The sequence below is a fragment of the Maniola hyperantus genome, unplaced genomic scaffold (genome assembly GCF_902806685.2).
Source record: "Maniola hyperantus unplaced genomic scaffold, iAphHyp1.2, whole genome shotgun sequence".
In the NCBI taxonomy this organism is placed as follows: Eukaryota; Metazoa; Arthropoda; class Insecta; order Lepidoptera; family Nymphalidae; genus Maniola; species Maniola hyperantus.
Window position 1 is genome coordinate 71,626 of NW_027188977.1, and position 12,520 is coordinate 84,145.

Sequence of the window (12,520 nt, forward strand, 5' to 3'; positions counted from 1 at the left end):
AGATATTAGTTAACACTTTTGGATTAATAAAATCAGATGGAGAAACTTTATCTAAACTAGAAGTGGACATAGAATCAACTATTGCGCGTTCCAATTTCAACAACCCAGTTCTAAATTGATTTTCTATAAACTCTCCAACTGATCTTACTCTTCTGTTTCCTAAATGATCAATATCATCTACAGATCCTTGACCGTCACGTAACAATACTATTTTTTTTACAATTTCAATAATATCTTCATATGTTAAAACAGTTAAATCCTCATCATAATTTAATCCAAGGTAAGAGTTAAGCTTCAACCTACCAATGTTAGACAAATCATAATATTCCGGACTGAAGAAAAGATTACGGAAAAACTCCTCTACTATCTCTAAAACAGGAACTTCACCAGGACGCAAAACTCTATATATTTCATATAGCGCATCCTGATAAGACATGTTTTCGTCTAAGAAAAGCGTATTTAATATATAAGGTCCAACAGATACATTATCTATGTTCAATACTGATATTTCATCCACAGACAATAACTCAAGCTTCTTTATGTCTTCCAGCTTTATAGATTCACCAGCAGATAAAATTTTCGTAGAGCTAGCACTATCCATTAAATCTTCTGCGAGGAATAAACCACATATAGAATTAAAAGGAACCAGATACTCTTTTAATTCATTATCATATAGCTTTTTAGCTAGTCTTGAGGTAATACGAACGTTAGCTTTAAGCAGCACATTACCTTCAATATCCATTAAGTCGAAAGGCAGCCTCACTCCTTTAAATTTATCAGGAACAAAAGGCACTTTCCAACCATCTTTATGTTTTACATACTTTATTTTCTGATAAAATCTATCGAGTATATCATTATTTGATAGACCCAACGCCTTTAATAAAACTGAGATTGGCAATTTTCTTTTTCTATCAACACAAAAATACAAATGGTCTTTAACATCAAATTCAATATCAAGCCAAGAACCCCTATAAGGAATAATTCTAGCAGAATAGATCAATTTACCAGAATTGTAAGTTATTCCCTTATCGCTATCAAAAAATACACCAGGAGACCTATGCATTTGTGAGACGATAACTTTTTCCACACCATTAATGATGAAAGTGCCCTTATCAGTCATCATAGGCAACCCACAAAAGTGGACTTTCTGCTCTTCTATAGATTTTACAACGGTTGCAAGTTTAGAATGATCTCCACTCTCTTTAATCGATTTATATTCATCAAGAGAAATACCATCCTGCATAACAACAAGACGTATAGAAGCAATAACCTGAGCAGAAAAAGTTACACCACGCTTTATACACTCAGATTCGTCATACTTAGGATCATCTACCTTACAACTTATAAACTCAATAGTAGCCCTACGCAAAGGATCATTTATTGGAAAGATTGTATGAAAGATAACTTCAAGTCTTTCATTACCCTTATTCTTAGGAGCAAATGAATCATACGATTCTTTTTTAACCTTAACCAAATCCAATAAAGAATCTTTTAAATCAATCGACCTAGAATAAGAAACTCTAGGAACAAAAGCACCAGAAGCGTACATATAAGAAGAATCAACCATTAAAATACCCCAAATTAATTAAAAGAGCTATATCAATATAAAATTAATACATTAAATATTATTCAAGCTCCACTTTAGTTGCTCCTGCTTCAATAAGTTTTTGCTTGATTTTGTCTGCTTCGTCTTTAGGAACATTAGCAGTCAAATCTTTAGGTAAAGATTCAACCAACTCTTTTGCTTCTTTTAAACCCAATGTAGAATTAACTTCTCTCACAGCTTTAATAACTCCTATTTTTTTACTCGCATCAATTTCTTTAATCACAACTTTATACTCAGCTTTTTCTTGAGCAGCAGGAGCAGCAGCATTATCACTAATAGGCGCCCCAGCACCAACAGCTCCACCAAGAAAAGAACCAGCAGGCAACCCTATTTTCTCTTCTAGAACTTTTACAAGTTCAGAAGCCTCTAATAGGTTTAAAGATAATATTTTATCAACCAAATCACTTGTTACATTACTCATAATTATCACGTTACTTAACAACAAATTTATTTTTTAGAACTATAATAATCCAAAACTCTCATAAGCCTCATAGAAGATGAATTAATAGACAACGCCAACCGGGCAGGAATATCATAAGATATTAAACGCATAATTTTAACACGCAATTCATCCAGAGAAGGCAACTTAGCCAGTTTATTAACATCTTCCACTGTTAACAATTCATTTAAATGAGCTGCGCAAATCACAGACATTTTTTCTTTGTTAGCATTAGTAAAATCAACTATTAATTTTGCAGCTTCTACTATGCCACTAGAGTATATAATAGCAACAGGACCAGAAAATTTGCCTGATAAATAAGAAAATTTACCAGTCCTTTCTAAAGCCAAGCGAGCTAGAGTATTTTTAACTACTAATACCCCACCTGCTATAGACTTCAGGCTATTTCTCAGAGTTAACGAATCATTAGCATTTATAGATTTAAAATTTACTAATATTAAGAAATCATTATTTACAAATACGTTTATTGTGCTCTGTATAAATTCATCCTTATTTTTACGCTTCACGGTAAGTAGCTATTCCGAGGCCTACCTAATGAATCTACCCTACCTCATATACTGATCTACCTAAAGAATACGCTTCCTATTTCATATCTTTTAGTGGCACGCGTATCATCTAACAGTAGAAACCTTTTAACATGTTGTGAACGCAATAACCCAAGGACGTTTAGAGTATCAGAAATAGTGAGTTCATCAGACCTAACGGACCTTACGGGGTATGAGTAGAGGAAGTGGGCATTCACGTATTGAATGCCCAAATGACTGTAGGTGTTCGGGCTTTGAAGGTATGTATTCACGCATAGAAACTAACACATTATTTTGGAACGTGCGTTCGTGTATAGGAGTTGTCTGGTCGATCATTCAGTTGTTCGCGTATTGAATACCAAATGTCTACCGTGTTCGGGTATAGAATTTAAACCATTGGGGTTTAAGATGTGGGTTCAGCAATTGAGACGTATTAAAAGAAGTGTAATAATATTAGTACCCATACTCAACGTGTGTAAACCTAAATGTAAGCTCTTCCTCCTACTGTAGGAAGAAGAAGCCCTGTGTAATGGCACCATTCACTCCAGTTCGTGTAAAAGGGGTTAGGAGTGAATGATGGTTGAAAGCTCCGCCGCGCCTTCAACGGTGAGCTTCTGCCTTCCCTTGGTATCCTATCACATTAAGAACATAAAATACCAACGAACACGAGCTCCCCCCCCCACTACGCGTCATCATTCAAGGGATAGCGCAATGTATGCAAGCATACTGTTAGGAGAGGTGCGTTCCTCTCATGAATTAGCACGGCGCATGCAAGCATACTTTATAGTGGCGTGTTCTACTGTAAATGGTTTGTGTAGTGTGGTGTGGTGTAGGTATATCGATCTCTTAGAGATCTAAAGGATGAGTGGCTTACTCTACGATACCGCCGAAGCGAGCTATAAACGCAGGCCTAACCTCAATCCTTTGTGTGTGAATGAGTGTAATGATCTTAGAGATCTCAAGGATGAGCGGCTTGCACTACGATACCGCTGAAGCAAGTTATAATCGCAGGCCTGACCTCAATCCATTGTGTGAAGGTATGTTGCATTTTATTATTTTTACTTGTAAGTGATAAAGTAGTCCATGCTAGAAATCACTCTAGCAAAAGATTCACAAGCACTGGGGCGCTAGGCTCTCCTTTAGGCAGGATGCACAAACACCAGAGCGCTATGGTCGTCTCTCGCATAGGTGTCTTCAAACGCTAATGTTGGGTTTTTGTATTTTACTTGTAAGTGATAAAGTACTCACGCTAGAAATCACTCTCTAGCAAAAGATTCACAAGCACTGGGGCGCTAGGCTCTCCTTTAGGCAGGATGCACAAACACCAGAGTGCTATGGTCCTCTTTCGCTTAAGTGCTCTCGAACGCTAAAGTTGCTTATGTATTATTTATAAATATCCATCAGAAGAATGCAACGCTCCAAGCAATATTAGGGTAACATAGAGATCAACAGACCTATCTGGTGTCTCTAGTCAATTCAATTCAATGTTTAGACACATGCGTAGCCCAATAGGTAAGGAACGTGTCCCTTTACACACATACCCTTGTAATTTAGCACTCAGAGTGCTCGGTCTCAAGTGATAAGTCATCACTTATTTGTGTACGCTAGAAATCACTATAGTAAAAGATTCACAAGCACTGGGCGCTAGGCTCTCCTTTAGGTAGGATGCACAAACACCAGAGTGCTATGTTCCTCTCTCGCTAAAGTGCTCTCGAACGCTAAAGTTGCTTTATGTATTATTTATAAATAGTCATCAGAAGAATGCAACGCTCCAAGCAATATTAGGGTAACATAGAGATCAACAGACCTATCTGGTGTCTCTAGTCAATTCAATTCAATGTTCAGACACATGCGTAGCCCAATAGGTAAGGAACGTGTCCCTTTACACACATACCCTTGTAATTTAGCACTCAGAGTGCTCGGTCTCAAGTGATAAGTCATCACTTATTTGTGTACGCTAAAAATCACTATAGTAAAAGATTCACAAGCACTGGGCGCTAGGCTCTCCTTTAGGTAGGATGCACAAACACCAGAGTGCTATGTTCCTCTCTCGCTAAAGTGCTCTCGAACGCTAAAGTTGCTTTATGTTATATGCGTGTATTCACTAACCACCATAAGGCGGTTAAGTATTCCAACGAATGTCAGAGTACAAACAGAACAGCAGTATTACCTGCCCTCTGTGATCGGTAGTTATTAAAGTATGCTAGAATCAGCTCAGCAAAGGATTCACAAAGCGCCAAGTGGCGCCATTAATGGCACTAGGGTTCTCCTTCGCATAATCATCTTCCAACGCACTCCAACGTATACCAGCAAATAGATCGAAAGTAAACACAGAGTACAACTCCGTCTGCCAGCTCAAGCAAGGATTTACCGAGTATCCTAAAGGACGCGCGGTTCACCTCGCCTAAGCAGCCACATTACCAGATCAATCATGAATCGCTTTTAGACTTTAGAAGTATCGCCCCTATAACATAAGAAAAGTATCCTTGTACTTAAAGTGGTCCCATTCTCAAATTTTCTTACTTGAGTATAAATCTTATGTGTCGTCCAGCACATAAGTTTAATTAGATAGATTATATTATCTATTTTTATAACGTCGGTTGAGTTATTACTCAATCCACAATCCGGACGTTATTACGTAACAATTTGCGAGCACACACACCGTTCCGACCGATGGGGTCGAAGCGATGCCGCACGCGCCTTCCAACGAAATATTGATATTTGGATAATATTTATAATTGCACCATCTATTTAAACTGGCTTGTAAGTAATAAGAGCTATGCTCTCAAGTTATAATATTCCAAACTTGGTTTACAATAGAGCCATGCTCCCATGTTTCCACCTACCATAGTGGTGTTCTAATAGACAGCACGTACGATCATGTGCATGCCTGCCCGCTCTTGCGTTCATTTTATAGCACCCTGCTTTGAGACTTTGTATTTACATAAGTGTATAACCTCTGGCTATGCCAGTAAATCCCTGTATTTTACCCCTTTTTTTCCACTTAGTGGTAGCATTCAATGTATGGCGCAGCGGACCCAACACGCGCAACACTGATTCGGCATTAGGACATTGACCGCTTGGTCGTTCCTTTCTTCCAATTATTCTCCTTTAGTGAAACAGCGATAGACATAGTGCAAGGTGTCACCGACAAGCACGTCTACCGTCTTAGACAACCTCACCTCCATATCATTCAACTAGTTGCACCTTAGGGAAAAAATAGCGATAGACATAGTGCAAAGTGCCACCGACAAGCACGTCTACCGTCTTAGACAACCTCACCTCCATATCATTCAACTATTTTATAATTCCACAGACCTGTTTAAATGAAGACTATGTCCTCTATAAGAACACTTAATGCAAGCACCCATTTCCACAAATATTTCCACCACACGAGCGCTAGACTGCACGCACCTTAGTGCGCGCATGTCCCGCCTCGCCTCTACTCATTATAGTTTCACAGACCTGTTTAATTGAAGACTATGTCTTCCTCCATAAGAGCACTTAATGCAAGCACCCATTTCCACAAATATTTCCACCACACGAGCGCTAGGCTGCACGCACCTTAGTGCGCGCATGTCCCGCCTCGCCTCTACTCATTATAGGTGTCTACCACTATGGTCCTCGTCAGCGTGTTAGAGTCTACGAACGTTAAGTGCTCGCACTTCCATTACACACACACACAAGAAGCCATATGGTCGACCACCAGTTAATTGCTCAGCCCTCGCGGACCACCCCTTGCAATGATAAGGGAATTTGTTCTTTCACATAAGTGTTCGAACTGTGGCCCAACGCAGTAGAGAAAACTAATGTCAAGTGTTTGATTTTGATTCTAACTCCCGCGACCGTCTGGTCCGCAGGCTCCAACCGACTAGAGACAGTTTTCCTCGATAGACTACATTGACTGGCGGCCGTATGAAAACCTAAATAAAAACCGAATTTCTCATGCACCGACTAGACTGACTGACTTACATTGATAAAAAAAAAAATTATATACATATTTTTTTTTTTTTTTTTTTTTTTTTAAGGTCCCTATGTTGTATGTAGGCTATGTTCGTTACATCCAACCCCCTAAATTTTTATGAAGCATTGCACCTCGCGGCATGCTGAATAAAATTTACCATTACGATGACCATTTACCTTTTCTTCTCAATTTTTAAGCGGGAAAAAAAAAAAGTCGGTTCGTGTTTTGATAGAACTAAACAAATTACTAACTAAACAATTGGCTTTACATGACAACTACAAAATTCATTGCTACAGTGGACTCCCGGCAATCCGACAAATTACGATTAAGGCGGTCTTAAATATCCATGTAATATCTTTGTCTTTAATTGTCGGTGTTTTGTGTAAACAGTACAAAATTAACACACGCTAGACCGCATCGCTATCTTCTTTAACTTTAATTTAACCTAAGCAATAAGAATCAAAACTACAACGAGTCGAGCACAATTATAGTGATGGTGCGTAAAAGTTATAACTCGTCCAATCTTGCATTAGCGAACATTGTCAAGTCGGTTTACTGGGCGTCCACCGTATTTTATTTTACAATATGAATATACATAGATATCTGTCTAGAAAATCAACTACTGTTACACCCACCCAATAATACAATACACACATAGTTGATTACACAATATTAATTATTAGTTATTACACATTGAATGACTTCTTAAATTGGAATTAACATTATCACTTAGTTCGAATTATAGCATTCATGGATTCCTTCCCTTTGATTACAATACATTTAACATCGAAGTTTCTAACAACCTACTTATTGAGTTACTACTTACAGAAAGTAATTTGAAAATTAAAATTGTTAATCAGTTTTAATCATATCTTCTCCTTTAATTTCAACACATTTTAACAATAGTGTTCCTAACTAAATATACTAAATATACTAATTCAGTCACTACTAACATTAAATAATTAAAAAAAAATTATTAATTAGTTTTAATTTTTACATTCATGAATTGCTTCCCTTTAACTACAATACATTTAACAATCAATAATAAAATAATAATTCAGTAATAGAACTTCACTTATCTCAATTATTAAATAGCTAATTTCACATAACTTTGTTGTCTTTACAGCTGAAATGCATAGACTTTACTTCTTATCGATTCAAGAATAATATTTTGATAAATGTATAGCATTGAATTTTCCCCGAATAATTGCCGTGTTTGGATACATCAAAACATATACATTTTTATATGGCACTGCTGCAACTACATACGGACCCTCATACAATAGGTCAAATTTACTTATTTCTTTCTTTTGAGCGCTAGATCGATTACATTTCTTTAGTTTGACTAAATCACCTATTTGAAATTCAATCAGATTATGACGTCTATCATATTTTTCGTTCCTTATTTTACTTGTTTCTTTTAACTTCTCTTTAACCCTCTTGCGTATATCCTCTACATTTAGCCTCTCATGTCCTTGATGGATTAAAGCATCAATTGTTAATCTAGTTCTTTCCCCATTCAAAACCTCGTATGGAGTATATCCTATACTATCGTGAATCGTGTTATTATACAACTCTTCAATTTTAGGCAAAAACCCTACCCAAGTTTTATGATTCTTATGACAATATGCTCTAAATAATCTACCTAGTTCTTTATTGACTCTTTCAGTGGTATTTGGTCGAGGATTCCGAATGGTAGTGTATATAGCTTTAATTCCGAGGGTTTTTAGACATTCCTTGTATTTTTTACTGATAAATTGAGAACCATTGTCGGTCATAATAGCTTTTATTTTTATAATATCATTAAACTGTTTTATTTTTGTTAAACAAGTTTGACTCGTAGCCTTCCGTAAAGCAAATAATTTAATAAATTTACTGAATGAATCCTGCACTACAAGTATGTAAGTAAAGCCGAATGCTCCTGCTGGTAGCGGTCCATATAAATCCGCCATTACTATTTCTCCAATGTCATTGGATATTATAGACTGACAAGGTCCAACATATTTTATATTATTACTTCTGGTGAGCTGACAAATATGGCATTTCCTTATAATAGATTTCACGTCTCTTGCTAAATTTCTCCAAAACATTCTATCTTTTACATATTTGATTATCTTATAAGCACCTTGATGACCCATTTCTTCATGTATCTGCTTTACCATTTCCTCCCGCACACAATTAGGTAGGTATATTCTATCTCCATAATTAGTTTTAAAATATACAATGCCGTCCTTTATTGAAATTCTGTCCCTATATCTTATCTCTCGTCCATTAACAAGACTCTGTATTTCTTCATCTTCTCTTTGCAATTGTGGTAGCATCTTAAGTTTTGAGGCCAGTAGTTTGTTTCCTTTGCATAAATAGTAGATGCCTGGCACCTTAGTTTTTTCTTCTTGTACTTTACGACTATCGGCCGGATATCTAGATAAGGTATCAGCAACTATATTTTCTTTACCGGAAATATGCTCCATCTCAAAATCAAATTGTTCTAAATATAACAACCAACGAGTTACTCTACTATTAAACATTTTCCAAGTTTTTACAAACAGCAAAGCTTTGTGATCCGTTCTTATAACGACCTTAGAGCCCCTCAAATAAGTTTCAAATTTCTTTAGACAACTAATGACTGCAAAAAACTCTTGTTCTGTAACAGTCCAATTAAATTCGGGTCCCTTTAAAGCTCTACTATAATAACTTAAAGGTTTAACTTCCCCACCATTTCCTATCTGGTATAGTACTCCAGCAAAACCCACCCCAGATGAATCCGTTTGCAAATAATATTTACTTCCAAAATCTGGGTGTTGCAATTCTATAGTATCAATGAATTGTTTCTTCGTTAAGTCAAATGCATCTTGTTCCTTTTCAGTCCATTTCCATCGTTTCTGCTTTTTAAGAAGTTCACACAACGGATAAATACAGTCTGCATAATTCGGTATAAATCTCCTATAGAAATTGCACAACCCCAGGAAAGCTCTTAAATGTTTAATTTTCTTGGGAGTAGGAAACTTTTGTATTGCTTCAACCTTCTCTGGGTCAGTTCGAATTCCTTTAGTGGAAATGATATACCCTAACATTTTTACTTCTTTACATAGGAATTCGCATTTCTCTATATTACATGTCATCCCAGCTTGTTCTAACTTCCTTAAGACTGTTGCAATACTACTTATGTGATCTTCTATAGAGCCCGTTGTGATGATAGCTAAGTCATCAAGATAATTAATACAAAATTGGCGTACTTCTGGGCCTAAAATCTTGTCCATTGCACGGCTAAAACTTCCTACCGCTGTCTTCAATCCTTGTGGTAATACGTTGTATACATAAGATTTTCCATTAAATGAAAATCCTGTATATTTTTTACTTTCCGAACTGATAGGTATTTGGAAATAAGCATTGTTTAAATCAAGTGTAGTTATAAAATTACAACCATGAAATGAGTTTAACACATCCAATTGCAATGGTGGTTTTTCCGTCTCAGCCACCATGTGTCTGTTTATCTCCCTAGCATCTAATAATACCCTAATTGATCCATCTCGTTTCAATGTAAATGTTAGGGGGCTATTGTAAGGCGTCGACGCCCTGGATATTATTTTCAACTTCTCCAATTCTTCTAACTTTTGTTCCATTTTTTGCCTATACGCATATGGTATAGGATATGATTTCTTCACTATGGGATCTTCATGGTTCATTTTTATAACATGCTCATAACATTTACACTTCCCTAATTCTTCTGTAAAAATAGCTTTAAAAAGCGTTAACATACCCAATAATTTAACCCTATCACCTTCCGTTATTTCAGTTCCGATTTTAATCTGAATCGTAAGATCAGTATCCCCTTGTATGCCAATTACTTCTTTTGTTTGAATGTCCAATGGCCCGTTAATAAATGGTATTACATACTTTTGATTATCTTTTTGAATAATTATGCACATTTTATCCTTCCTCAGATTTAAAACTATCTCATTATTCTTTATCCAATCAAACCCTAATATCACTGAATGAGTCAATCCAGGCACAATTAAATAACCAATATCTAAAGTTAAACTACCTATTTTGGTTGGCACTATAACCATTTGTTGGATTTTTATACTTTTTTGCCCTATAGCCCCTTTCAATTGTATAGTACGTGTAGGCATTAAAGGTAATTTCACAGCACATTGTTTTAATTGCAAATACATTGATTCTGATATACAAGTAATATCGCTACCGGTATCAAGTAAACAGTCAACTTCAAAATCTAATAACTTAATATGTATCTCAGATTTTATCTGATATAATGTCTCTAAAATTTCTTGTTCTTCATAAACATTTAAAATTTCACCGTCTAATACGTAAGTTTCTGCGTGGTGTGTCCGAAATTGTAGTAACTTAATTATTTCTTTACAATTTAATTCATTTAGGTATCCTAAACCAGTTTTGCCTGTTTGACCCTTGTGTTCTATTGGCGTGTACAACCCCCCTCCTTTGCCTATTCTCTGCCGTGGTCGCCATCCATATTTCAGCATAATTTTCAAAGCTTTGTCCCCTGTGTTAGTAGCTGTGTTGGGGACCGTTTCCACAGCCACCTTTAGTTTGATTGATGTGTATTACAACCTTGAATTTCATCCAAGTTTTCTCCATAATTTATGTCACCTACTTGTATAGCATTACATTGTTCATCTTGACCGTTATACTGCCGATTTATTGCGTTAAATGGCCTTCGCCAATTCCTGTTACCTTGCCTATTCTGATCTCTCTGTAAGGTCTTTTCCTTATAGGCATATCCATTTCGTGGTTTATCAATTGGCCCTGTATCTTCTTGTTTATTTATATCATCTTGTTTTCTTAGAAATTCTGTTGCTTCAAAAATGGTTTCTCCCTTCGTAATAATCCACATTTGTTGTATTGATTTTGGATATTGCTTCATCATATCAGACACTAATTGTTTTTCGGGTATTTCAAAGGACAACATCTTAACTTGTGAAGTTAATTTTAAAAAATGTCCAAGCATAGTTGGTTGTGTAGATCTATTCCACTTTGCACACACTATTTCTCTCCTTATTTTATTCTGTTCCGTTTCTCCCCAATAAGTTTGCAAAAAATCATATTTAAAATCATCCAAATTCTTCCATCTAGATTTATACAATCTAACCCAGTCCTTTGCCTCGCCTTGTAGGCATTCATAGGCCAATTCTAATTCTTTCCCTTTATTTGGAACCTTCCGAAGATATGCAGTCAAATCTTCTATAAATGTAACAGGGTGACTCTTACCATTATAAAATTTTGGTTTCTCGGTTGCTATATTCATTATATTACATGTTGCATAATCCTCTATCTTAGATGCTGTATTTTCTACAGGCTCTAATTGTACGGAAGTTACATTATCGGTGAGTTGTTGTTCCTGTGCTAAACGATTTTCTAATGTTTTGAATTTCTCTTCGATCATTCGTGTATTTCTGTTTATCAATTTGTATAACATTGAAAATTCTTTATTCCTTACACTAGAAGGCTTTGCTTTTACTAGTCTTCTGCGTTTGGGCGCTACTTCTACATCACCAGCAACATTTCTTCCCGGCATTGGCTGGTTAACATTTATATCATTTTCTGTTACTACATTCTCTGATTGTACTGGTGATTGCGCTTTCCTTTTCCTACCCCTCCTAGTTCTTTGCTCCATTTTTTTTTTTTCGTACACTTGTTACTAATTTATTTTTATTTTACTTTTATTAACTAAACTCAAGGAAGTCTCTTACGTGTTAACTTATTCAATGTGACGTTTAATTCTGTAAACAAAAAAAATTATTCGGTTGTGTGCTTTACCTAATTTCTCAACCCCCAGATCAGAAGTCATCCAGGCCATAATGAACTCAAGATCTCTTCTGACTCTCTCCACTTCACAAGCAACAATTGTAGGCTTTCGCCCAATTTATCCTACCTATATAATCTTTATACCATCTGTTTAGCCGTAATAACCCAGTTTCGAATCCTGG

General features: G+C 36.1%; 1 protein-coding gene across 1 annotated transcript in view; it reads right to left on the reverse strand.

The window, feature by feature from the left end:
• LOC138404596 (uncharacterized) overlaps positions 1 to 12,207 on the reverse strand; it is a 36,422-nt gene extending 24,215 nt beyond the window's left edge. Inside the window, exons 1-2 of the mRNA XM_069509163.1 lie at positions 11,683 to 12,207; positions 11,268 to 11,409 (exon numbers count right to left, since the gene is read on the reverse strand). Coding sequence (XP_069365264.1) covers positions 11,268 to 11,409; positions 11,683 to 12,207 — 667 coding nt within the window. The remainder of the gene's footprint in view (positions 1 to 11,267; positions 11,410 to 11,682) is intronic.
• Positions 12,208 to 12,520: the final 313 nt, after the last annotated feature.